Source organism: Molothrus aeneus, chromosome 1 (assembly GCF_037042795.1).
Source record: "Molothrus aeneus isolate 106 chromosome 1, BPBGC_Maene_1.0, whole genome shotgun sequence".
NCBI lineage: Eukaryota > Metazoa > Chordata > Aves > Passeriformes > Icteridae > Molothrus > Molothrus aeneus.
This window is the reverse complement of record NC_089646.1, coordinates 152,145,102-152,172,580: the sequence shown is the minus strand read 5'-3', so window position 1 is coordinate 152,172,580 and position 27,479 is coordinate 152,145,102. Positions and strand designations below refer to the sequence as shown.

The following is a 27,479-nucleotide window of genomic DNA, read 5'->3' as shown; positions in this document are numbered from 1 at the left end:
AGATTTGTGAATGACCCAAAAATGGAATCTTTAGGAGGACATGGAATCTTTAGGAGGATCAGCTGGGGCTTGTTTCCCATCATGGGTGGTGCACCCGTAATTCCCGACAAAAGTGCTACAAACCGGATTTGAATCAGTGCTTTTTAATCCATAAAAGGTGAGAATCCATGTACAAATTAAAAAAAAAAAAACCCAACAAGAAAACAAAACCCAAAACAAGCCCAACATAAAACCCTGGAATTAGGGAAATGATCCCAATCCCACAAAACACAACCCCTTCGCCAACGCTGGGGTTGGGTGATGCGGGCGGAAGGCGATGGCTTCTCCTAAATAAATCCCTCTCCAGCTCCGAGACGTCCATGTTGGCATCCCACGTTTTTAGGATGGTGGGAAGATGCTGCTGGGATGTTTTTAAGGGCAAGGTGGCCTTTTCTGTGACCCCGCCCCCTCCTTTCCTTCCCGCTCCCACGGCAAGCAGCCGGGAAGATGACGTGGGAAGCTTGGCTGCTACAGATGGCCCCGCGCTGGAAGGCGGATCCGGAACACGGTGTGGTGATGCCTCAGGATATGGAGAGGCATCTTGGACAACAGCAGAGCTAAAAACCTATCCTTGAGCTCATAAAGTCCCAGGATGGCTTGGCTTGGATGGGATCTTAAAGCCCATCCTGTTCCAGCCCATGCCATGGGACAACTTCCACCACCCCAGGTTGCTCCAACCCCGTCCAACCTGGCGGTTTTTTTCCTGGAAGTTTTCCTTAAATAGAATCAGGGTTAAGAGCTTGGAAAAAATGGACAAGGAGCCACTAGAAGAAGTCACAATCCCAGGGGATACTGTGGCCACAAGATCCCACTGCTCCTTTAAACCACTCCTAAAAATTCCTTAAAAAGTACAAAAATACAATCCCATCTCTCCCAAGGGAATTTTCTACCTCCCAAGATCATCCAAGCACTGAAGACCAGACAGCTCCTCAGCCTTCAGAAAAAATAACACACCAGGCAGAAATAGGATGGAGGAAATTTTGCCAATCTGTTTTGTGGATTCAGAGTCTCCCAGTATTTCCAGGACAATTACCAAGATGCCTGGATCCATCAGGCCAGCCCAGGAATGCTGACAGCAGTGTTAGGGAATTAGCAACATGTGCAAGATCCAACAGTAGCAAAAATTTAGGAGTTTAATAATCTGGAAGAGATATCTTCCTGGAATTTTAATCTCCTCCCAGGAAAAATACCCCCCCCCCCCCCCAAGGCTCTTAGCTATTAATCTCCTCACAGAATATTTAGGGCAATCCATGTCTCCTGATTAAAAAAGCCAGACAACAACTGCACGTTAAGTCCTTCCCTTTTCTTCCAAAGAATCCGGCTGGGCAGTTGGGCTGGATTTTCTGAGTCAAGGTGGGGGTTCATTCCACCAAAAAAAACACCCCAAAAGCACTAAAAATGATCAAACCATCCTACTTTGTTGGGATAGCCCCACCTGGGAGATGCTGCCTGGGTTGGACCCTGTGATGGGATCACCACAAGTTATCCATGCCCGTGCTGTCCCCTCTCCCAAAAAATGGGAGCCTGGAAGGATTCAGCTGAAGGATTCAGCTCCTCCAGCAGCTCTTGGAGAGCAGCTCCATCTTGTGCCTCACAGAGAAAGCCCAGGAGATGCTACAGAAGGTGACACTTTTGCTTTAATGGCTGGGGCTGGCTTTGGCCAAGCAGAAGACACAAACCGGGCCCTGCTTTAGCACAGCTCCCCCCGACCCCCTTGAGAGCAAAAAAAAAAAATAATCCCAAAATTAACAATAAACCCGAGTTTCCCCCAGATTGAGGGGCTTGTTGGACACAGGAGTTGGGAGGTGGAGGTGCCTCGCTCACCTCTTGGCGCGGATCCGACCAGCGGCGCATTCCCTGGTCTGGGAGTCCTCGCAGCCCAGCCAGGCTTGGGAAACTTCCCGGGCAGCCAGTCCTGGAGCTCAGGGGACACCATGGAGCATGGTCAGTACATGGCCTCGTTGTCCCCCACGGCGGTGAAGGGGACACCACTGTAGGTGCTCTTCTTGCTCCTCTTGCTCTTCTTGCTCCACACCAGCAGCGTGCTGGCGCTCTTGCTGTTCATCAGGCTCTTCCTGCTGTTCTCCTTGTTGCTCTTCAGCATCCCAGATCCCGAGGACATCACTGCTGCCTTCCTGTCCGCCTGGTTGGGAAAGGTGGAGAGGGGAGTGAAGCCAGGGCAGCACCCAGAGAGCTCCAAGGAATCCCGTGGTTTCCTGCGGGGTGTGACTTACGGCTTTGGGGCATTCCGAGCCCTGCAGGGTGATGACTCCAATGTCCACCCCCTCCTTCCCGGTGCTCTTCAGGAGCTGGACAACCTCGGCGTGCTTGGACCACTTGCAGTCCTTGCCATTCACTGAGATGATGTAGTCCCCCTCCTTCAGCCCAGCTTCCTGCAGGGAATGAGGGAAAACGTCCAAGAGAATCTTGGAATGGTTTGGAAGGGACCTTCAAGATCATCCAGTCCCACCAGGGACACTTCCACCATTCCCACTATCACTTGGAAACTTCCAGGCATGAAGCAGCTGCAGCTTCTCTGGGCAATCTCTGTCAGGGCCTCACCACCCCCACATCCAGGAATTTCTTCCCAATACCCATCTAACCCTGCCCTCTGGCTTTGGGAAGCCATTTCTTCTCATCCTGGTAATCCATCCCTTGTCCCAACCCTCTCCAGCTCTCCTGGACCCTTTTAGGCACTGGAAGGGGCTCCAAGCTCTCGCTGGAGCCTTCCCTTCTCCAGGCGGAGGAGAAGACACAACTCTGCTCCAGATATGGACCATATCCTGTCCACATCCCAGTCTTTGGGGAGATTTGAGTTTTCCAAAGAGGGATGTGATCCTGCTGCTAAGGAGAGTGTTGTTCCAGAGATGCTGGGATTTGGAGGGATGGGTTGGTACTGAGGGAGCAGAGAGATCCTTAGGGCCTCCCACCAGGATTCTCCAGCATCTTCTGATGGAAAACAAAGCTGCCCCTGTTTTTTGGATGTGCCATCTTGTTCCAGCCACTGTCACTGGAGAAAACATGGAATTTTGCTCAGTTTTTAACTGCTGGAAGCCCATCCAGCTCCCTTGTCCCTTGTGTTGGGATGTGCCATCTTGTTCCAGCCACTGTCACATCCCAAAAAAATTCCATGTTTTCTCCTTAGCTATCTCCTAAAAATTAATCATTTCATGACGCCCACCTGCAAACCCCAGCCTGAGCTCCAGCAGGGATGAGTCTCCTCCTGAACTCTTTTAAGACTTAAAAACACCTGGAATCCCTCCAGGCAGCTCCCTTCTGGCATTCCCATGGGAATAGCAAGAAATTGGGATACTCACAGCAGCGCAGCCCCCTGGGATGACCCCGGCAATGAGGACGGGGGAGTCTCCTCGCAGGGTGAATCCAAAGCCGTTCTCTCCTCTCATCAGGTGGACTCTCCGAGCTGGATACCACTTGTTCTTGGCTGAGAACACGGAGAGGGGGCCCTGGGATGAGGCAGAAACATGGAATGCATCTTTTCAGCTCCCTGGAACTGTGCAGCCTTGTAAAAAAACCCATTTCAGGGATGGGGAGGGGGCAGAGGAAGAAAGCCTGTCTTTTGCAGGGAAAACAGTCCCATCATCCAAGAAGAAATGATCGAGGCTGAAGCTGTCTGGACCTGGGGGATGCCACCAGGGGTTGGTCCAGGAGCAGGGTGGAGGGACAGGTCACTAGTTCAGGGTCACTTTTCCCCAATTCTTTCCCATTTTCCCCTCTTTTTCTGCTTTTCCATTCTTACAGGAGCAGGATATTCATGCCTGCCCTAGGGCTGAGATGCACAAACTCTCCCTGGGGTACTCAGGGATGATCCCACCACAGATCCCACCACTGTCCTGAATCCCAGTCCTGCTCCCCAGGACCCTAAAAACCTAAAGAGGGCATGGATAAAGATCCAGTGGGATTTTCCTGCTGCTTCCTGCCACCGAAACCCTTCTTCCCAAGGGTCTCTTGGGAAAAGCCCACCCAAAATTCCCGTGCCTGCTCCCCTGTCACCAGATGAGCTTTGTGACCCATTTGTGTCACAGACACAGATCCCAGCCCTCCTCCTGCTGCTCCTCCTTGCAAAACTGCTGGAGAGAGGGAGAAGAGGCTGCAGGAGGAAGGAATCCAGGCAAGCAGAGCATGCAGGGGAGGAGGAGGAGACGGCTGCTCCCTCGGGATATTCCCGTTCCTGGAGCTGTACGTACCAGCCTGTGGAAGAGGTCGGTCACCTTCACCTGGGAGAAGTTGGGGGATTTGATTTCGGGTTTCTGGTGCGTTTTGGCTGATAGGAGGGAAAGAAAAGCACAGACGGGGGTGACCTCAGGCAGCTGGGGCAGCTGCTGCCATCCCAAAGAGGGACAGCATGATCCCATAAGAGCCAGGACATAAATCCTGGAATAGTTCAGACTGGAACTCAGAGATCATCCAGGCCAACCCCCCTCCATAGTACAATTCCCCATGGAGTCCTTTCCACCCACAAACCCCCTCCCGACCCACAATCCCAAAAAACCCCCACTCACGATGGATGTCCGGAGCCTCTCCCGTCTCAAAGAAATCCTCCTCGTGGTCGATCTCGGAATATTTGCTCAGGGAGCGTTTGTGGGCGAAGGACAGGACCTCCTGCAGGATATCCATCTTCCTTAGGATCTTGCACAATCCATGGATCCTCATGGCCTCCTCGTGCTTCATGATGGCTTTTTTGAGGTGAGCTTTGCCTGCGAGGGAGCAGAGGGAGCTGAGCCCGACGGAGCGGCAGCTCCGGCGCCGTTCCCGCTCGGCTGCCCACGGATTTCAGGAGCGGTGCCACCACCCTGCTGTGACTCAGGGACAGCCCAGTCACGTTCCCAGCCCTAAATGGGGTCGGTCCCAGCCCGATGGAGGGCTGGGAAGGGACCTTGAAGGGTGACCTAGTTCGTTCCCCTGACAGCAGAGCTGGCAGATGTTCCTGAAAAACCACCCCCGACGTCCCTCCTCACGCTTAACCTCAATCTCCTGAGCAAATTAACTTCTCTCCATCGCCTCGGATCCCTCGGGAATGGGAACACGGAGAACAACCCAGGCCTGTCCTCCTTGGGAAGGTGCAACACGTCCCTGTTTTCTAGGCTAAGCCTTTATCCTTGTCCTGCAGGTTCTGCTCTCCATCCTCTGCTCCTTGCTCCTCTCCACTTGCCTTCAGCGCGTTCCCACCCTCGGGAAATGGAAGTGGTCGGGAAAGAGGAGCTGAAATTCCAGTGACCCACGGGTATCAACGCAAAGCATCTCCTCCGTGGGAAACTGCAACCAAGGCAGCCGTATCCAAGGCTAAACTCCCAGAAAAGCTCTCTCCGTGTGTGTCTCATGGATACACGTGTGCCTGTGGCATTTCACGTTCAGGACACACGGTGGCAACAGAATCCAGGGAGATGAGGTCTGCTCCAGACTCCCGGAATCCACAGCCAGAGGAACTTAAATACCGAGGGAATGTTCTGGGGTTGGATGGAAAACAGAGAGGAGATTCCCCCCACGGAGAATTTTTATCAAATCTATAAATTGTGAAATTATGGGTAATAATAATAATAATAATAATAATACTAAAATCATGGAATGGTTTGGGTTGGGAAAGACCTTAAAGCTCATCTCATTCCAACCCCCCTTCCATAGGGAAGGATACCTTCCAACATCTCAGGTTGCTCCAAGCTCTGTGTGACCTGATCTTGGACACCTCCAGGGATGGAGATCCACAACCTCTCTGGGTTTTTCCCTTCCTGCAAACCAAATCCAAGCTGAGCTTGGTGCCTGCACATCTATTTTTTACCAGGAATGTTGAACAGAGCCTGTTTTCCCCAGGAAAATCAGGCAGAGCTGGAAAAGCTGATGCAAACCACATCTGAGTGTGTTGGGGTGCTTTCACCATAAAACACTTGGATTTTGGAGTTTATTTGGAGGTTTCCAGTGAAACCTGGCTGAGCATCCTGAAGGATTTTGCTGAGGCCAAACTCATTCCTGGTGGGATCTGCCTCCTTCCACACGTGTGCAAGGAGGGACAAGAGCTCCTGGGGGAGGCAACACCCCAAATTCTGAGTGCTGAGTTTGCTCTTGGTGCGGCCCTGTTGAGGAGGGGCTGCCAAAACACGACTTCAGCTGAATAAGCAGCGTCTGTTCTTTCCCTGGAGCTGAAATCCTGCATGGGAAGAAGTTCTTGTCTCCCAAGAATTCGCTGCAGCTGAAAAAGCCACCCCCTGAGCATCTGCTGTGTCTTGTTTTCCAGCCAAGTCAGCCCAAACCAAGGAGCTTCCAGGATCTTTGTGTCCCTGTGGATTTCCATGTAGTGTTGGGTGATGTTACCTGGCTTGGAACACCTGGAATTTTTCCTGTCAGAGCTGGACAGGTTGGGACAAGCACCACGAGTTGGTCCTCACACCCTCAAGGGGACTGTGATGCTTTCCTGCTTCCCAGGAGAAGAAATCTGCTGAGAAATTCCTCTCTGCATAGAGAGATCCCCCCTAAAAGCTCATCATTTGTGGGAATTGTGGTGGGATCCAGAAATCTGTGCTCACCCAGCTTCCTCCTCTCCTCGGGATCCTGCAGCAGGACACGAAGGGATGGCCCCTCTGGCATGGTGACATGGAATTGCAGGAAAGCCTTCTCCTGTTCCAGCAGCTCGGCATCCGAGGGAGCTGTGGGAAGGAAATGGATGGGGATGGGATTAGGGAGAGGTCAGAGCCACCCAGCCCCCCGTGGCAGTGGGGACAAGGAGGTCACATCCACATTCAGGTGGCCCTGGCAGCACCTTCCTGTCATCCTACCGCGGCCTGCAAGGAATGAGGAATGGGGCCAGGGATGATCCCAGCAGGGATGCACCAGGATCTGAAGTTAAGGGCAGGATTTGTCCTGAACACAGATTTTTTTCCTCTTTCCTGCCTTCCTTTGCTCCAGTGTGGAAGCAGGATTGGGAATAGAGAGCTCTGGGGGATCACTGACAGGGAGACAAATGAGACAACAAAATCAGGGAATCATGGAATGGTTTGGGTTGGAAAGGACCTTAAAGATCATCACATTCCAATCCCTTTCCACAAGGAGGGACACTTCTAATGGGCTGCAAGCCCCAGCCATTCTGGCCCAGGATAATTCCAGGGATGGGGCAGCCACAGCTTCTCTGGGAATTCCAGTCCAGGAATGCTCCCAGGAAATAATTCCTTCCCAACATCCCATCTATCCCTGCCCTCTGGCAGTGGGAAGCCATTCCCTGTGTCCTGGCACTCCATCCCTTGTCCAAAATCCCTCTCCAGTTCTCCAGGAGCTCCTTGAAGCACTTGAAGGGGCTTTAAGATCTCCCTGGAGCCTTTTCTCTATCCCACAGTGCAACCAAGGAGGTCATTCCATGGAAAAACAGAGATGGATGCAGCTCTCCCAGGCTCTCCAAACCCCACACTAGGCTTTTTTAACCCTTTTTTCTAGCCCAAATTGTTCCTAATCCTCTTTGGCTCACTTAGGGCTGCACAGCAGCCTCTTTCCCTGGACACAGATTGGGATAAGAAACAACCTAGAATGTCTCAGGGAGTTTTTTTGCTCCAAACAGAGGATCTCGAAGCCTGGTGGGCACTGGGATCCAGAGGGCTGGGAATTGGCAGCTCCAGGGCTGGGTCTCCCTGTGCCAGCTCCTGCCATGTCAGCATCCCTGAGGGATTAAACTGCAGCGTAAGGAATTTATTCCCAGCTGGTTATGGAAGCAAAACATTTGTTATTCTGACAAGGGAGAAGTGTGAACAGGAACATGAGCTCCCAACAGCAGGCAAAAAAATTCCTAAATTAGGCATCTCCTGCAGATTTCTGCCTCCCACAGTGCCTAAGGTCACCAAAAATTTTAAGGGGAAGGTTTGCCCTGCCCCTTGGTACCCCACGGAATCCCATCTCCATCACCATCCTCTCCTGTTTGGATCTTTAAGCCCTTCCAGCTCCACATTATCCCCCTCTCTCCCATCTCCTTGCTCAACCCAGCTTCTGCAACGCCCACATGGCACAAGGAAGATTTTGGGCAGGCTCTGGAGCGGGGGAGGGTGTGAGGACAGTCTGGCAGCCACTGGTCACAGCACTGGTTTTGGCAGCCAGCCCTCAAAAATCTTCACCAGCCACCCACCAGGTGACACCAAAGGTCACCAGGAGCATCTGCTGCCCACCCCCGGATCCTCTGCTACAGCCCAAAATTGCTCCCAGGGTGTTGGAGGTGGCAGAGATGGAGATCAAGGGTCACGTCTTGAAGTCACGCTCCAAGTGACTCCATGGAACCATGTGTACCTTGCTGCCACCACCCTGAGGGTCCCCGGACACCCATCCATGAGGCTGGAAGTCAAATCCAAGGTATTTTTGGATTTATTTTTGGATTTTTGAAGCCCTCAGCTGGCCCAACACAAGGTGACCCAAAACAGGCAGGTGACCCTTATTTCCCCACCCAGCCCCAAGGGGGACAGCAGGTGACATCCCTCCAGCAGCTTTTTCCTCCCCTTCTTAAGGATTTTTCCCTGTGGAAACCAGAAGTATGGAAAAATCCGCCTTGGGGATGAATTGCTGAGTCCACAAAGAAGATCCACAGCTCACACAGAAGATCCACAGCATTCAAAAAACTTTGGGTGTTGTATCCATAACCTCTTTTTTTTTTTTTTTGGGAATCCCTCTCCAAAACCCAGGAATAAAGTGGAATTAGTACTTGGATGAGCAGGAAGCTCCCTCCAGGCTGGACACTCACCGGGGCAGTCGCAGAGGGCGATGGCAGCAAAATAATGGGAGAGGGCTTTGAAATGCTCCGACTTGACTTGGACCATGGTGATCCAGGAGAAGGGAACGTAGTCCTTGACGTGGGGCTGGCTCATGGTCTGGTGCACCAGGGAATAAACATCTTCCACCTGGGAAGAGGGAAGGGAGAAGAAATGGAATGCAGGATGTCCCTCAGGAGATGGTGACAGCAGGGACCACAGAATCCCACCAAATCCTCTCCCTCCCAGAATCCTCACCCTCCTCACCCTTGCTGCCTCCTGAGCCAGCTGCAGGCGGGACAGGAAGTCGTTCTGGGCACGCAGCAAGGTCATCTTCTCAAAGACACACTCCTGGACCTGGGCCACCATCAGCCTCACCAGCATGGTCAGGGAGGCTGAACTCATGTCCAGGCTGGGAGCATTGGAGAAGTTCTCCTTCAAGTAATTAAAGGCACCTGGAGGACAGAGAGAAGCTCCTGGAAGTTACCAGGCTTGTGAGGAAGAGAATCAAACTTTGGGATCAGGCAGGTTTCCCTCCAAAACCAGGTTGCCCTGCAAGGATATCAAACACCTCACCAGTGGTGAGATGTCAGTGGTGGGTGAGAAGATCTGAGGTCCAACCCTTGCCAGCTAAACCATCCTTGTGCCCAATTCCTTCTCCAAAGCCCTAGGTGATCCCAGTTCCAGGCTCTGTTTTTTCTATAGGGAGATGGATCAGCATCTCTCCTCTCCACAGCTGGGACATCCTTTTGGATGTCATTCTTTTGGGGGACATCCTTTTTGGCTGTTGGATCATCCCAACTCCTCTTCCCAACCCACACAACCAACGTGGAGCCACCTCGCGCTCTATTCGTGATCCCTTGGGAACACCTCTTCCTACGACTGCTCCCACCCCTTCCTGAGTTTCCGTGGATCATTCCCACCTTTGGGAAGAGGAGGAAGAGGGGAAGGCACTTACCAGCTGCCTTCTGGAAGGCGTCGATGGCCTGGTTGAGGCTGGGCAGGGAGGCGCGGTCCTGCCGCGCTCCGATCTGGGTGTGCAGCGCTCCGAGGTTGAAGAGGACACTTCCCTTCTCGAAGGCCAGGGCCCTCTGGTGGGATGGGACCCCCGTCAGGGAGTCGTACCTGGAGAAGGGAAGAGACAACAGCTGCCCATGCCCTGGTCACGGTCCCCAAAGTGTCCCTGTCATGGTCCACACGAAGTGTTCTCCCTCGTGGAAAGGGGGTTGGAACTGGATGATCTTGAAGGCCCTTTCCAACCTAAACCACTCCATGATTCCCATGGATGCAGGAGGAGCCTGAAGAGTTTTCAGCACTCAGGTGGGCTTGGAGACACCATTCCCATCATGGTACATCCCATGGGATTTGTGTTTCCCTCTCCCTCCCCAAATTAACCCACCCAAGGCAACAGCAAATCCAAATCCAGGTGTCCACCAGCCGCAGCAGAGATTCCATATGGAAATTTGGATCCTGACTCCCTCCCCACCCAAGTGGGACAGGGAAAGCTGCACCCACCAGTGGAAGAAGACGCCCAGGGTTTTGGTGGGAGGGAAGAACCGGCTGTCAAGGAAGTAGAGCTGGTTGTAATACTCCATCAGGAGCTCCAATCCGGCCTCGTTGCGGCTCGGGGTGCGCATGGCCTGCGGGAATGGGAGAGGAGACAGGGATGGGAAAAGAGGGACAAGAGGGACAGGACACAGGGAATGGCTTCCCACTGCCACAGGGCAGGGATAGATGGGATACTGGGAAGGAATTCTTCCCTGTGAAGGTGGAGATTCCATTCCATTCCTGGAATGGAATTCCCAGAGAAGCTGTGGCTCCCTGGTCCCTGGAAGTGTCCAAGGCTGGGTTGGATGGGGCTTGGAGCAGCCTGGGACAGTGGAAGGTGTCCCTGCCCATGGAAAGGGTTGGAATTGGATGATCTTTAAGAGCCTTTCCAACCCAAACTATTCCATGATTCTGAATTTCAATCATGGGGAAAGTCTGGGTGCTGGGACACTCAAATGTGGAAGCAGCAGCCTGGGAGTTGTGCTGGAAAAACTTATGGAAATTCTGATTTTATAAATCCTAGGAAATAAACAGGATTTTTTCTCCTCCTTTCCCAGACTGCTTTAAATTCCCTCTTCTCCAAGGCCTACCTGGAGAGAGAGAAGTTGTTCAGCCTTGCCATTATCTATAAATAATGATTGTACTATAAATTTTATTGCTGCTCATTTGTAGGTCAGCAGGGCAACGAGGATATGGAAAAATGAACAGTTCCTGAATAATCTGTAATATTTTGGAACCTATAAACCAAGTCCAAGGTGCTCCAGCATGGGAATGCTGCACCCAAGGACAAATATGGAATTTGGAGAAAGGATGAGGGGAACCCCCAAAGGAAATGTGACATCTCCAAGGAGTGATCCTGGACAAGCCAAATTTTGGAAGCCAAGGGACACCAACCTGTCGCAGCTCCATGAATTCCTTGATTTCCTTTTCATACAGGACACCCTCCTCTCCATAGTGCTCACTGATGAAATCCTGGATTGGGAAACCAAACTTTTATTATTTAAAGGGAGATTTCTGGCAATTTCATGTAAGAATTTTCCACTTCTGCCCACAAGAAAACCTCCACTAAGTAATAATATCGTCCCTTTCCTGCTTTCCAGCATCTCCAGACCTTCATCTCCCCCTTTTCCATATTTTAAGTCCAGCTCCTTTCCATGAATTTATTTGTTGGTAGCTTTTCTAAATGGGAAAATTAATTTCAGCTGCTTCAGCATCGATCCATGAAAACTCAAAGCTCACCTTGAGTGGTACCAGCAAATCCAGCTCCTTGGTCTCCTTGAGTCCCAGAGGGATCATGGGAACGCTGATGGATTCACTGGAAGAAGACAAGAACCTCTTTGGTGGTTGGATTAAAAATCTTGGATGGATCCTGTGGAGTGGAGATTAAAAGGAAGAAGCTCCTTGCCCTGGGCTGGTGCTGCTCCTATTAAGAGACTCCACATGGAAAAATGCTCTTCCCAAAAAGATTTGGGAATGGCAGCATAGGAGAAGTGCTAAAAAACCCCCAAATCATCTTATTTTTCCAGCTCCTGTTTTTTCAGAGGAATCCTGGATGTTGAGTGGGCAAGGCATGATCAAGCCCTCACCAACACAACAGCCTCCTCTCATTATTCCCCCAAATTGCTGGTAACTCATTAATCAATCATTAACTGGGGAGGAAAACAGGCAAAGGAAGTTATGAAAACCAGGAGAGCAAGGCAGGGAATTAGCACCCACATTTTCCTTGGAACAAACAGCTCCAGGAGCTATAATTAGTGCAGAAAGCCATTACTGCTCATTCCCTAACAAGAATTCCACTGGAATCCAATGTCTGGAATAAACAAAGAGGGTTTTTGTTTGGCCTGGGCAGAGTATGGGGTTGTTGTTGCTGCTCCTGATTTCTTTTCAAACCAGGGCAAGCAAGTGGCAAATTGGGAAAACTGAGCAGCCTTGATGGGGAATGTGCCTGGAAAAGCACGTGGATGGACACTGAAACGTGGATTTGTGGAATGGGTTGGGTTGGAAGGGGCTTTCAAGATCATCTATTCCAACTCCTGCCATGGAGAGGGGCACCTTCCACAGGATCAGGCTGCTCCAAACCCCATCCAACTTGGCCTTGGACACTTCCAGGAATCAGGGAGCCACAGCTTCCCTAAGAATTCCCAGGGAATCCCAGGGCCTTACCATCTTCACAGGGAAGAATTCCTTCCCAATATCCCATCTATCCCTGCTCTCTGGCAGTGGGAAGCCATTCCCTGTGTCCTGTTGCACCATCCCTTGTCCCACGTCCTTCTCCTGGAGCCCCTTTAGGCACTGGAAGGGGCCCTGAGGTCTCCCTAGATCCTTCTCTTCTCCAGGTAGGACATTCCCAGCTCTCCCAGCCTGGCTCCAGCCCTTGGAGCATCTCCAGGACCTCCTCTGGATCTACTCCAGCAACTCCAGGTCCTTCTGCTGTTGGACCCCAGAGCTGGATGCAGAATTCCAGGTGAGATCTCATTTGAGTGGGACAGAATTCCCATTTTCCTGCTACCCACCCTGTGGGATGAGCCTGGGACAGGGGGGATTTCTGGGATGTGAGCACATGTGGATGAGGCATTTCCAGCTTTTCATCTGCCAATGCTCCCAAATCCTTTCCTCAGGGCTGCTCTCCATCCCTTCCCCACCTGCCCAGCCTGGATTTGTGCTTGGAATTGCCCCATCCCAGGTGCAGGATGTTGCACTTGGTTTTGTTGAACCTAATGAGGTTCTTCTGGAGCTTATCCAGGTCCCTCTGGATCCCATCCCATCCCGTCCCATCCCGTCCCGTCCCATCCCATCCCGTCCCTCAGCCATGTCACCCACACAACACCTCACGCTGCCATCCAACACCATCCACCTCAGGAAGGGAAAAAGAGGAAAAAGCCCAGCATCCCAGAATTTTTTGGGCTGGAAAAGACCTCCAAGACCATTGAGTCCAACCTGTGACTGTTCCCCCCCAGCCCAGAGCACTGAGTGTCACATCCAGTCATCCCCTGGGCACTTCCAGGCATGGTGATACCCATCACCAAAATGTCCTGTTGGGAAGAGCTCTGGTGGGATCGTCAGGTCAGTACAAGGGAAGATGGCCCTTTCTTCCCTATTCCTCCTGCTTTGGGACATCAGTGTCCAAAGGATGCTACATCTATCCAAAACATCCCAGTATTCCCTAGGAAAAGCTGATTTTTTTCTCCTTGCAGCTCTAGAAGGGAACCACTGACATTCCCAGGATGAAAGTTTTCCAGGAATTCTGGCCCATACCCAAATCCTCCCCTATCCTCCAGCCACCACCTTGTTGTCCATGACCATGGAAAGGTTTTGGGTTGGAAGGGAACCTCTGAAGGTTGTCCCAACCCTTGGCCATGGGACAGAGCAGGGCGGACAAGGTGAGAGCAGCCTTGCTCCCAGAAAAATTCCATAACAAGAGGGAAAAATGAAATCCCAAGGGAACAGGCTGCTCTTCCCAGACCCACCTCTCATTCTGATACACGTCCATGCTGCTGTTGAGCTCTTCCAGCTCTTCCTTCAGGAGCTGAAGGTTGGAGTTGACGTAGCTCAGCTCCAGAGCCACCGTTTCCTTCACCTTGTGGTTGCTGGTGGCCCTGCAAGAAACCAACGGATCAAATTTCCCTCTTTTTATCCATGAATTTATTTTTTCCACTCGAGACTCAGTTACCCAGTGGTGCAACCCATGTGCATCGAGCCCAGCCTTTCCACAGAATTGTGCCTCTGGGTCTCCAGGTGATGCTGGAAAGGTTTGGGTGGGATGGGACCTCTGAGGGTCACCCCATTCCAACTCCTGCCATGGGACACCTTCCACTATCCCAGGTTGCTCCAAGCCTCATCCAACCTGGCCTTGGACACTTCCAGGGACGGGGCAGCCACAGCTTCTCTGGGAATTCTGTTCCAGGGCTTCACCACCCTCACAGGAAAGGATTTCTTCCCAATATCCTATCCATACTTGCCCTCTGGCAGTGGGAAGCCATTCCCTGTGTCCTGTCCCTCCATCCCTTTTCCCAAGTCCCTCTCCAGCTCTCCTGGAGCCCCTTTAGGCACTGGAAGGAGCTTTGAGGTGTCCGTGGAGTCTTCTCCAGACTGGACATTCCCAGCTCTCCCAGCATTTTGGGATTAGAGAAGTCTGAACATCCAGGTAGAGGCTGAGCCCAGGCAAAACTCATTGCAGTGCAGCATCCAGGAATTCCTGCTCCAGAGCTCCCCTTGCCCATTCCCACTTCACCCCCAGTGCAGTTCCAGCCTGGGCTGTGACCAGTCCAGGTGCTCCCCCATTCCAAACAAACTGTGAGATTTGAGGAGGAAAAACTCATTTTTGGGTGCAAAGAATCCTTGTGGAAAAGAAAGGACTTGTGAGCTCCTGCCTTCCCTTCCCTGCTCCCGGCAGGAACTGTAAACACCAGGGATTGATTCCAGCTGTTCCCAGCAGGACAAGCTCCCAGGCTGATTATTCCCTGCTTATCTCCTCCCGAGGAAAGCAGGGAGAGATAACCCAGAGCTGAAAGGGGCTCTGGCTGCTGAACCACGCTGGGATCCAGGGAAAACAACACATGGACAAGCTCTGCTCCACCAGGAAACTGCTTCCCTCCAGCTTTTCCAGAGTATCGCCTTTGACATGGATTTTTTATGGATTAAATCATTCTGGGTCCTGCCCTGCCCTGGTTCAGGGCAGCAGAAGGAGCTCCAGGGTTTTCCTTTGAAAATCTGGTGGTTCAGAGTCTCCTCCTGCCTCTCCTTTGCCAGGATTTTTTGATTCTAAACAAACCAAACCACAGCACATCCAAAGATCCCCATGGCTCTTCCAATGAAAAATCCTTCAGCATTCCTGCAATTCCCCTTATGGCACTGTCACCTTATGTTTCCATATAAACCAGTATTTAATCCCTATAAACCAAGACTTAATTCCTATTTATCCCCCACACATCCCAACATCTCCAGGACACTGTCAGTCCAATTTTCATCCCATATGGATTAAGGAGAGTTTTCCCTCCTTGTTCCCAGCTGCCAACAATTTTTTTTTTGTCTCTCAGCAGGCCCCTGATTATTTTCCAGGTGTCTTAGCACAGTTTCCAGGAGGATCTGCCCATAATTTTGCCAGGAATCTGTTACCAGGAGAAAAGTTTTCCTGGGGTACTTGCAAGTGCCACACACAGCAGAAAATCCTGGAAAGGGTTGGGTTGGAAGAGACCTTAAAAATAATGGAATTCCACCCCTTTGCCACGGGCAGGGAGACCTTCCATTATTCCAGGTCGCTCCAAGCCTTGTCCAACCTGACCTTGGACACTTCCAGGGATCAGGGAGCCACAGCTTCTTTGGGAATTCCATTCCAGCCCTCACCACCCTCACAGCCAAGATTTCCTTCTAAATGTCCCATCTAATCTGGCCCTATTCCAGTTTAAAGCCATTCCCTGTGTCCTGTCACTCCATCCTTCGTCCCAAGTTCCTCTCCAGCTCTCCTGGAGCCCCTTCAGGCACTGGAAGGGGCTCTGAAGTCTCCTTGGATCCTTCCCTTCTCCAGGCTGGACATTCCCAGCTCTCCCAGCCTGGCTCCAGCCCTTGGAGCATCTCTATGGCCTCCTCTGGATCTGCTTCAGCAGCTCCACATCCTCCTGCAGTTGATCCCCAGAGCTGGATGCAGAATTCCAGGTGGGATCTCACCTGAGCAGGGCAGACGGACAGAACTCCCCTTTTCCTGCTGCCCACGCTGTGGGATGAGCCCAGGAGATAGGGAATTTCTGGGATTTATTTTGTGATTTATTTTTCTTTCGTTCCAAAAACCTGGACATTTTTATCTCCCCCATTCCTCCACTCCATCCCAGTGTTTGAACAGGAAGGAAAAGGTTTCCTCTGGCTCTTCCCATAGATTTTTTTTTTCCCAACACCCCATTCCTGCCAGCTTTTCCAGGAAAAAACATGGAAAGGCTGAACAGGATTACTTTTACCAAGCATCAGGCTAGTTTGTTTTTAAATTTAAAGGCAAAATCCCAGGAAATTCAGCTCCAAACTGCTCCAGGCTGGACAATCCACAGTTTTTTCCACCAGCACCAGGCTAAAGATCCAAAGGAATTTTATTCACGCACCACAAATCTTTAATTTTGAAGCAATAACCTTTAGACTTGCAACATAATCCCCCCCCCTCCTCCTCCTCATCCTTTAATTTCAAGCTTGATTATTCCTTTTTCCAAAGTTTCATAAGCTTGGAGCACCGGAATGCCGAGAAATCAACTTTATTACTCAGCTGGATTTGTGGGAGGGCAGGAGGGAGGGAAAGTGGCTGCTCCAAAGGACACCCGGAGTGCTGAGCCAGCAAAAAAAGAGCCCCCTCAGTGCATTTCCCTGATAATTAAGATGTGTTTTGCATCCCGTTTTTCCTCACTCCCACTTCCCACAGCTCCAATTCCAACTGAAACCAGGCTGATTTCTGCTGAGCCAGCACATTTCCCTCTGTTGTTTGTTTGGTTTTCTTTTTTTAATATAGCACAGGAGAGGCAGAAGTTGGGATTCTGTGGCTTTTTTTCTTTAATTAAATGAGGCACAACAGCATGGATGGAGCAGTGGGATCTCATCCCCCAGGAAAACACCTTTTTTTTAATGGATCAACCATTATCCCCTTCTTCCAGGTGCAACAGGAACACTCCATTGATGTTAAATCATTCCAGTTCCAAAGTGAAAAGTTTATTTTATTTTATTTTATTTTATTTGGGATAAAAACAATCAACAAGTTAGTAGAATATTCCCAAAAAATTGTATTTTAAGGCAGATTTATGGGATTTTTAATATTAATGACCCTCCCAGCCTGAAATGTGCTCCAAATATTAAGGGAAAGTGAAATAAACACAAACGATGCTAAAAAAAGTTGTCCTTGGGATAAAATCCCTGTGGATGTGGCACTTGGAGACAAGTGGTGGCCTTGGAAGTGCTGGGGGAATGGTTGGACTCTATCCTGACGGGATTTTCTGAGCTATTTATGATCCTAAAGCTGGATTTCATGGAATGGTTTGGGGTGGATCTTCAGAAACCTCCAGTTCCACCCCCTATCTTGGGCAGGGACTTTTCCCTATCCCAGGTTGTTCCAATCCCCTTCCAACCTGGCCTTGGACACTTCCCGGGATGGGGCAGCCACAGCTTCTCTGGGAATACCATTCCAGGGCCTCAGCACCCTCACAGACAAGAATTCCTTCCCAAATCTCATCTATCCCTGCCCTCTGGTAGTGGGAAGCCATTCCCTGTGTCCTGTCTCTCCATCCCCTGTCCCAAGTCCCTCTCCAGCTCTCCTGGAACCCCTTTAGGCACTGGAAGGGGCTCCAAGGTCTCCCTGGAGCCTTTTCTTTTCCAGGCTGGACATTCCCAGCTCTCATCCTGGCTCAAGAGCAGAAGGGCTCCAAATCTTGGAACATCTGGACTCACTCCAACAGCTCCATATCCCTTGGATCCACTCACTGGGTTTTCAGACCAGACCTCTGCATTCCAAGCCCAACCTCAGCCACAAATTCCCATTATCCCATCTGCTCCCATCCTGATTTTTAACAATCTTCCAGCAGCTGAGTCTTGGATATCAAGACTCTATTCCTCCCTCCAACCAAATTCCAGAGCCAGGGGGATGCCCAGGGGATCAGCACTTACCGGAAGAGGTTTTCTGCTCCCGCTCTCATCCTCATTTCCTTGTTGATCTGTTGGTTGATCCGGGCCCGGCGGTGCTGGAGTTTGCTGCGCTGGGTCTGGGCAAAGGGGTCACAGCCCTGCTGAGAGACAAGGGCAGGTTCTCATCCCAAATCCACGTTTTGGGAGTCAAAAAAATCCCATCAATTCCGTAAATTGTGCACTTTCAGAGCCCAGAGTCGTGGAATGCTTTGGGCTGGGAGGGAGTTTAAAGATCATGGAATTCCACCCCTTGCCATGGGCAGGGACAACTTCTATCCCAGGTTGCTCCAACCTGGCCTTGGATACTTCCAGGGATGGGGCAGCCAAATTTTCTTTGGGAATTCCATAACTTCACCACTCTCACAAGGAAGAATTCCTTCCCAACATCCCATCTAATCTCACCCTATTCCAGTTTAAAGCCATTCCCTGTGTCCTGTCACTCCATCCCTTATCCAAAGTCCCTCTCCAGCTCTCCTGGAGCCCCTTTAGGCACTGGAAGGGGCTCTGAGGTCTCCCTGGAGCCTTCTCTTCTCCAGGCTGGACATTACCAGCTCTCCCAGCCTGGCTCCAGCCCTTGGAGCATCTCCAGGACCTCCTCTGGAATTGCTCCAGCAGCTCCACATCCTCCTGCAGTTGGAACCTAGATCTGGATGCAGAATTCCAAGTGGAGTCTCACCTGAGCAGGGCAGAGGGGCAGAATTCCCCTTTTCCTGCTGCCCACCCTGTGGGATGAGCCTGGGACAGGGGGAGTTTCTGGGATGCGAGCACACATGACCAGGTCACATTGAGTTTCTCACTCCCCAGACCTTCCCCTGCCCCTGGAATAACCATCTTATCCCCCAATCCCACGTGTTGCCAGCAGGGATTTCTTTCCCTGAGCTCTTCCCAAACTCAGTCCTGAACAGGAATTCCACATCCCCATCCCAGGGTCTGGACACGAGCCAAGATCCCGGGGGGCTGGAGATGAGCTCAATATGACCCCAAAGCTCAGGAAGAAAGGTGATCCCGAGGCCATCTCCAGGATGTGGAGCACAGGGAGTCAGGAGTTCACGGGGATGCAGGAATGAGGGGCTCACGGAACTAAATTGATTCCATCCCTTCTGCGGCTCCGGCTCGGAATTTCTGCAGACAGGGAAAACACTGAATTCCTGACCTCAGGAAATAGCAGCCACCTAATTTCCCTCTGGCTCACAGCGTTATTATGGGATGCCTCAGGGAATGGGGCATCCCCAAATCCAGGGCCATAAGAGCTCTGCCCAAGTGGGGATGATTCCCATTGAAGATTCAGAGGCATGGAATGAGCCTCTGGAAGATCCCTGGATAAAAAAATCCCTGGTTGGGAAGGCACAAAGCTGGGAGGTTTAAGAGCATGGAAAGGTCTGAGCCTGCAAATCATGGGAAGATCAAGATCCCAAAATCATGGACTGGTTTGGGTTGAAAGAGACTTTAAGGATCATCTCATTCCAGCCCCTGCCCCAACACAGGTTTCCCAGAGAAGTTGTGGATGCCCCTGGAAGTGTTCCAGGCCAGGCTGGATGGGGCTTGGAGCAACCTGGGATAGTGAGAGGTGTCATTGCCCATGGAATGAGATGATCTTTAATGCCCCTTCCAACATAAACCATTCCACAATTCCATGGAATGCCTGATCACCTCTCCAATGGGACCCAGCAAGGAGGAAATGGAAGATTTTGCATTTCCATAGACTTCAGCTTCCTTAAAATTACTTCCTCATATTCAAAGTCCACTGAGTGCTGCTTCCTTTGGAAAAGGGTCTGGGATTAACAGTGGGATTTTCATTTAAGGGAAAGATTGGAGCTCCTAATTGGTCCCTTGGAGACTGAGGAATCAGAGCGACTCCAGCTGGTCCATAAATCTGTGGGATTAATACTTTACAGGGATCCATGAATTTGATTAAAGGAACAAGCTGGAAGCATAAGATCCAAATTATCCTGGAAATGCAGTGGGATTTGAGGAAAACACCCCAATAGCTGCATAAATATTGGGTCTGAAATACTCAGGAGCAAATAGGGGAAAGTTTGATCCAGATTTGTCACTTTTGGATTTGTCCTGGGGGGAATCCACCCATCCTGTTGGCTCCCTAGGGAGAAAAACAATCTAGGAATCAGAGGAAAAAGGGAAAAGGATCAGGAAATCAAGCCAAGATGTAAAGAGAAGGTGCTCATTAAAATTTCAAGGTTTAATTTCAAATTTCAAGATGAGATCTCTGTGAGCCTGAGATCCAGAGACAAACGTATGCAAATATATGCAAATGAGACAGTTCCAGGTTCCCTCTCTGTGCCTCCAGAGCCACAGAAATCCATGCAAACTCAAGAAGTGGGAAGTTTCTCTTCTCCAACTCCATCTCTTCCTGCAAATTCCAGCACCCTGGAGTCCTTTCCATCTCTGGCAAAGATTTATTTAGAAGCAGCCAGAGGATTTTAAGGGAATTTTTGTGAGGAAAAGGAGCAAAAACCACCTGGAGACACAGGGGAAGAGGCCTGGGAAGTGCAGGTGGGATGATGGAAAAGACACAAGTAGAAGGATTATCCAAACCCAAAATAAAGATTTTTGTCTGGAGGGAAAGCAGGAAAGTAATGAAGGAAAGAAAGGAGTGGGATGCAGAAGACACTGGGATGGCTCCAGCAGATATTCCAAGAGGGTTAAAACCTCTTCCCTGCAAGAGCCATGAAAGGATTTAGCAAATTGATGTGACTTCTCCTGCTGGGAAGCACTAAAGCTGTTTCCAGAGCTGAGGGGTTTTTTTCCTGGCTTCTCCATCAGATTTAATGGGATGAGTTCTCAATCCCTATCCAGGCTCCTAAGCCAGCAGCAAAAAGGTGCTGGAAAACCAGGAGCCCCTGATATAAACCCAAAGCCTTGTGAGGTTAAGTCAGGAATTCAAGGATTTCTCGTGATCTCCACACATTTTGCTTTCCTCTACATTTATGAGGCTGGAAAAGTGCAGGAATATGAGATTGCTGCACACCTTCCCTCAAGAGGCTCTGCCTCGATCCCAAAAAATCATCCCTGGCTTGCATGGATCAATAGAAACATCATTCCATGAGGAACAACCAAGCCCCATCTGCAGGAGCTCCTGGAGCATCACAGGAATGTTGTAATTCCACAAATCTTAGAGTAAGGAGGAAATATGGCTCCAGGAAAGCATAAAAGGCCATCTTTAAATCCAAATATAAACGAGGAAAATAAGGAGTCAAGTGAAGAGCATTCCACCTTCTAACAGTTCAAAGGATCCCAAAGCTTTTCCTGTCAGAGTTCCAGCCGAAAACTAAAAACCACAGAATGAGTTTCCAGGGATTTAAACATGACTTACATAAAGGGGGGAAAAAAAAAATCCCACCAAAATCCCATTGTTGGGTTCCAAAAGGGATTTTCCTCACTGAATTCTTTGCTCAAGCTCTCAAGGTCACCCCTGTAAGGTCAGAAGAAAGAGAGGCTCTTTCATCCAGGCTTTGGGGTGCACCTGGGGACACCTGGAAAAGGGAATTTGGGGAGGGTTAAGAAGGGGCTCTGGAGATAATCAGACTTTTCCTTCCCGGTTTAAAGGTTTTTAAGGAAGAATGAGCACAGAACTCTTCCATAAATTGTGGAGGAGCCATGGAACAGCGGCTTTTGTTTGTACACAGGGAATGATGGATCAGACATCCATGAAAATGAGTGAGGTGTGGCCAGCCCTGCTGTTTATCACCTGTGACAAAGCAAGATTAGGGACAAACACTGGACTCTGTGATCCCAACAGAGTCCATTCCAACCCATATCTAATGATTTTATTGGAATAAGGCTCTTTAGGCCCAGAAAAATCAGGGGAAATGCCTCACACTGAAGTGACAATGGAACCAAAAATCCTCATCCAGGCTCTCCACATGAGGGGGAAAAAAAGATTCCATAAGACCCTTTCCAGAGCAGAATCAAGCTCTCCTTTGAGGGAGGGCAAAGATTCCCCAGCCTTATCTTCGCAGGGAACATTTGGAATTACTCAAGGGCTTTTGTCACTTCCAGCCACCTCTCCCTGTTCCAGAGGGCCCATCCAGGATGGCAATTAGGAGTCCTTAGGGAACGTTTACTCAGGGTGGACTTTGAACTTCGCACCCCCAGGAGACGAAGCCTTGGGTGACAGCCACACCCTGAGAGTGATTTGTGACCTCAGTGACAAAGACAAGGCACCGGGGACACACTGAATCACCTGCAGGAAGATGTGGAAGCCAGTAATTCCATGACAAAGGGATTGTTTCTGCTCCTTTGTAGCTGGAAGCAACAGAGAAGAAACGAAACTGAAGGATATTAAGTGAAATGTGGGATGGGAAAAGGGGATCCTTGGAAGTGCTGTTAAAGTTTCAAGGAAGAGAGAAATGGAGATGCAGATCCAGCTCCTGAAGAACTAGCACAGATCAGGAACGTGCTGGTAAAATCCAGGCATGGATCTCTCCAAAGAAATGAGGAAGGGGTTGGTAACTGGGAGTTAGAGCCCCAGCAGGAATTGCAGGAAAAGCTCCTGGAGATACTGGGAGAACCTGGCTGGATCCCACAGGCTGCTCCACAGCTCAGCTGCCCAAGACTGGACCAAGCTGGGCCATGTCCAAGACCAGTTTTGGCCACAAAGGAGTCAGCACCAGGATTCCTCCCAGTTAGGGAAGCCGGGGAATGCCCAGAGAGAAACTGAGGAAGTTTAATTTGAGCGGAGACTCGAGACATCCATAATGTGGGAAGAGGAGTCATCAGCTGGTGCTGAGCTCAGCTCAACAGCCAGCCCCACCTCCAGGAGACACCTTCCTGCTCCCAAGGACAGGGAATGAAGGAGAGCAGGACTCCAGCCAGTCTGGATCGCTGCCGTGGGTGTGAGCAAACACACTGGGACCCTTTCGTGCCAGGAAAAGGGATATTGATGGGATGATGGAAAGGGTTGGGTTGGAAGAGACCTTCAAATCATGGAATTCCACCCCCTGCCATGGGCAGGGACACCTTCCACTATCCCAGGCTTCTCCAAGCCCCTTCCAACCTGGCCTTGGACACTTCCAGGGATGGGGCAGCCACAGCTTCTCTGGAAATTCTATTCCATAGCCTCACCACCCTCACAGGGAAGAATTCCTTCCCAATGTCCCATCTAATCTCACCCTATTCCAGTTTAAAGCCATTCCCTGTGTCCTGTCACTCCATCCCATGTTCCAAGTCCCTCTCCAGCTCTCCTGGAGCCCCTTCAGGCACTGGAAGAGGCTCTGAGGTCTCCCTGGATCCTTCTCCAGGCTGGACATTCCCAGCTCTCCCAGCCTGGAGCATCTCCATGGCTTCCTCTGGATCTGCTCCAGCAGCTCCAGGTCCTTCTGTTGTTGGAGCCCAAAGCTGGACCACGATCCATGATCCCAACCCCATCCAATGGGCCCATGGTCTGTGGCTTCAACCTCAACCCCATAAATTTCTCGCACTAAACACTTACATCCCACTCAAAAAAACTAAAAAAAAAAAAAAAATCAGGGATTTATTTCCATGCCCTCTCAGCAGCACCAGTGCTTCCTTACACAGAGTTTTTCCTCCAAACAGGAAGCTCCCAAGTGCACAGATGATTCCAGGCTGGAATAGGATAACTCTGAGCACCTGTTTTAATGCCAGAACCGCGCTGGTCTTTAAAGGATTTTCACAGAGCCGCAGCTGTCAGCTGGAATTTTTATTCCTCTTTGGAATCCACAAGTTTTTAAGTCAGGCCAGCACAGGCGAAGTGGCCAAGTGACCCTGCTTTAGCCACATTATCCCGTGGGACAGAGAGGAAAACAAAAGCCAGGGAAGCACTCCACACACAAAAACAAGCTTGGAAATCCTCCTTTTTTTTCCCCCCCAGGGTTATCCAGAATTTCCTTCCTTTTTTTTTTTTCCAGCCAGAAGCATTTATGAAATTAATATAAGCAGCTATAAGGCAAGCAGGAAGTGACAACAAGTGGGTTTTTACTCCCTGAAAATCCATTTAGATAGGAAATTCCCTGTCATGGAATTAATCTCATGGAGCACCCTGGCTCTGAGCTGGGTTTCTGTGGGAGACAGGAGCAGCTAAAACCTCTAAAACCTTTTATTGAGAATATGGTTACATCACAGAGCCTTTGAACAAATGAGGGGAGGATTAAGGTTTTAAATTTCCCAAGTGGCCTCACTGGTGGCTCATGCAGTCAGCAAGAGGAAGGAAAAAATAAAGCCAGGGGTGGGAATAAAAATCTGGGGGATTGGGGGTTTTTAAACAGCACAAAGTGCAGTTAAAAATTGAATTTTAGGAGAGTGAAAGTGCTCTGAGGAGGTGGGGGAAGCAGAGAGTCAGGGCAAGGTGCCAGCAGGAAACAGGTGGATTAAGTCTTCACTCCTAGGACAGAAAACTTGGCAAAAAAAAAAAAAAAGGATTAAAAATCATTTTTTCAGCAGCATTCAGGATCCCCTGCAAGGCAGAAAATATGGATCCACGCTCCTGATGTTGTCAGGGTGATAAAAACAGCAGGAAAAGATTGTATTGATAATTTCTTTCAAATAACAATAACAAAAATAAAGTAATAGAGCTCATCAGGTGTTCTGCTGCTTTAATTAAAAAATAATCATATTATGACAGAGGCTGCTGATTCCCTGCCCAGTTCTCCCTCCGAAGCTTGGCAATATTTTCCATGTTTTTCTTTGTGCTCTGGACCCAAAAGCAACAAATTGGGAAAAAAGTCCCAAATCCCTCCTGTTAATCTTCCCTCACAAGCAGTACCTGCTCTTTAGACAAGGCCCCGAATTAAACCCCGACCTGGTTTAAGGTTGCAACCTCTTGAGCTGCAGCCCAGGCTCAAGTGACTCCAGATCAGATTGATCCAGGGGAAAAAAAAAACAAAAAAAAAAAATCCCTTCCAGAGCTTGGCTGAGTTTCACTTTCTTGATTATTTGGGATTTTTTTTTAGGGGTGTTTTTTAAGTTTTGGGACTTTTTGCAGGAAGGGCTCAGATTATGGAGTGCACTCGCTGCTGGTTTATCCTGCTGGATCTCAGGGGGCAAAACTAATGGGAAAAAACGCTTATATAGACCCAAAAATTAATGTTTTCCATGTTTCCTTGCTCCCTAAATCCTCTCTGACCTCAAGAAATGAGGGGCTGGTGGCAGCCTGAGGGCAATTCCCACTGATTCCATCCCAAATGTTGGTAATTAAACAACAACACCAGAGGAGCAATCAGCACATCCTGAACTTCCCTGGGAGTACCTGGCTGGATCAGCTTCCTGTGGGCAAGAAGGAAGAAAAAACCCAAAATCTCAGGGAATGAGGTGAAAAGCAGGTGCTGGGAAGCTTGGGGATGGAGCCAGCAGAAAAGAGGGGATTCAGGAGCAGAATTTTAGGGATGAGGAGCTGGGAGGGCGTTGTTTAGGGCTGTTTATGGGGCAGCAACACCATTTCCACCCCTGGCAGGGTTGGATATCCCTGTGCCCCCATCCATGGGCACAGCCATCCCTATGGATGGGACAGGGATATGGGGCCATCCTCACCTTCCGTGTGCTGCTGCTCTTCGGGCCGTGCAGGAGGACAAGGCCACCGTCCCTGTCCCCATCCGGGCTCTCCTCCTCGGGGGGCATCATCTCCAGGGATGCAACATCCACAGGCTGGGAATGGGGGCCTGGAGCTGGGGGGCTCCTGCTTGAGCTCACAGCGGGGTCTGGGGGCTCGGTGACCCCTCCTTTAGTCCCACCGGGGTCCAGATCCCAGCCCTGTCCTATCTAAGGGCTTAAACCCCTCCTAACCCCTGCTCTGTTCTGTTGCAAAGCCCCCTGCACTCAACATCTGGCCAGATGTGAGCCCTCAGCTTCCCTCCGAGCAGAAATAATTTAGGGAAAAGAGGGGACGCAAACCCCCTTTGTAAAGCTACCCCGGGCAGGGGGATGGTTAAATCCCACCAGACCCTAAATGGGGGATGTTTAAACCCCCCCAAAACCCGCTTGGAAGAGCTGCTCTGGATAAGGTAAAGAGGGAGTTTAAACCCCCCAAACTCCCCTAAATAGGGGGGGTTCAAACCCCTACAAACTCCCCCTGTAAGAGTTACTCTAAATGGGATGGGGGGGGGTTTAAACAGAGAGACTTGGAGTAGGGAGGGAGGGAGCCAAACTCTCTTACAATCCTTTTACAGGGCTGCCTCAAATAGGGGCGAACCCCCCAAACTCCCTTTTAGAACTATCCTAAATGGGGGGGGGGGGGGGGGGGGGGAGGGAAGTTTAAACCCTCCCAAAACCCCTTTTCAGAACTACCCTAAACACACCGCGTTCAAACCCACCTTGTACAGCGACCCCAGATGGGGCGAGGTGTTAAACCACCCTCCCCTCACAGCCTAAACACCCCCAAAATCCCCCTCCCAAAGATGCTCCAGCCGAGTGGACCCCCTCAAAACCTCCTTCCAGAGCCAAACCACAGCTCCACAGCCCTTCTCCGCCCAGACCCCACCCCGGGGTGCCCCGGGACTCTCCGGCCGTGCCCCTGCTCACCCCCGGTGCCCCCTCAGGCCCCGCCAGCCTCGCAGCGATCGCGGCGGCTCCGCCGAGCGCGGGGCATAAGGAGGGCGGAGGGGCGGGGACTTAACTGCCACATAACCAATGAGAGTGCCGCATGGCGTTGATGGACAGTACCGCTGCCCAATAGGCGCGCGGAATTGGGAGAGGCGTTGGGGGGGAGGAGCGGAGGGGCCGTTGCCCGTGGCAACGGTGGGAATTAGAACGCGGTTGACGTCACGGGAGGCGGGGTTCTAAGCCCCGCCCACAGGCGCGGCTGGAGTCGGGCCGCCCCTCACGGCTCCACAGCTGGGTGGGCTCCGATCCCCGGCCGGACACATCTGGAGGATCCCAGCTCAAACAAGGGGCACGTTCCGCATCCCGACCACATCTGGACGGCTCCCGACTCCAGCCAGGCGATTCCAGCCGCGTCTGGGCCTGTCCCCACTCGCTGCCTCACGTCTGGGTGCTTGTGTGTTCCTACCCCGGTCACATCTGGATTACCCCGCCTACCACAGGGAGCCCCCGCGCCCATCCCAACCACATCTGGGCTGGTCAACTTCTGTTCTCCGCCATCTCCTGGCCACATCTGGGCGGTCCCTCCCTCATTTTGCCCCTGCAACCCCTGCACCCTCCTCCTCCTGGTTCCCTCCTATCTTTTCCTCAACATCTGGGCTGCTGTGCCCTTGCCCTGTTGATAGCTGGTCCTGTACGAACCATAGTTTAATAGGAAATATAACGAAAAAATAATGAAGAAATAAAATCAAATCCACTTTATTCCTTTTTGCAGGCAAATCCTGCCCCGTATTCCTGCTCTGAAACTTTGTCGCCGACCACAAGAAGGTCCCTGAGTCTTTACATGGGCCACAATATAAGTGAGTGGTAATTAGTGAGTGGTAAATCCCATTTATATCAATGGGACACAGGGAATTCTGTGCAGATCCAGAATTAGTGAGTGGTAAATCCCATTTATATCAATGGGACACAGGGAATTCTGTGCAGATCCAGCTGCTTATTGGGTGG

The 27,479-nt window shown here is 50.7% G+C and overlaps 1 protein-coding gene across 2 annotated transcripts; it reads right to left on the bottom strand.

Annotated features, from left to right (window-relative positions):
- Positions 1 to 1,658: 1,658 nt before the first annotated feature.
- On the bottom strand, positions 1,659 to 26,065 carry RHPN1 (rhophilin Rho GTPase binding protein 1). Of its 2 annotated transcripts, none has more exons than XM_066566998.1 (15): positions 25,467 to 26,065; positions 17,946 to 18,064; positions 13,784 to 13,912; positions 11,556 to 11,631; positions 11,211 to 11,288; positions 10,284 to 10,408; positions 9,727 to 9,893; positions 9,036 to 9,223; positions 8,762 to 8,918; positions 6,576 to 6,695; positions 4,560 to 4,754; positions 4,245 to 4,321; positions 3,357 to 3,503; positions 2,274 to 2,432; positions 1,659 to 2,182 (listed from the first exon to the last, which is right to left on the bottom strand). In XM_066566998.1, the coding sequence occupies exons 1-15, from the start codon at positions 25,554 to 25,556 to the stop codon at positions 1,985 to 1,987; spliced, it is 2,025 nt and encodes a 674-aa protein (XP_066423095.1). In that variant the 5' UTR covers positions 25,557 to 26,065; the 3' UTR covers positions 1,659 to 1,984. The 2 variants fall into 2 exon arrangements, with proteins under 2 accessions (XP_066423095.1, XP_066423100.1); XM_066567003.1 differs by having other exon boundaries at positions 17,946 to 18,061.
- Positions 26,066 to 27,479: the final 1,414 nt, after the last annotated feature.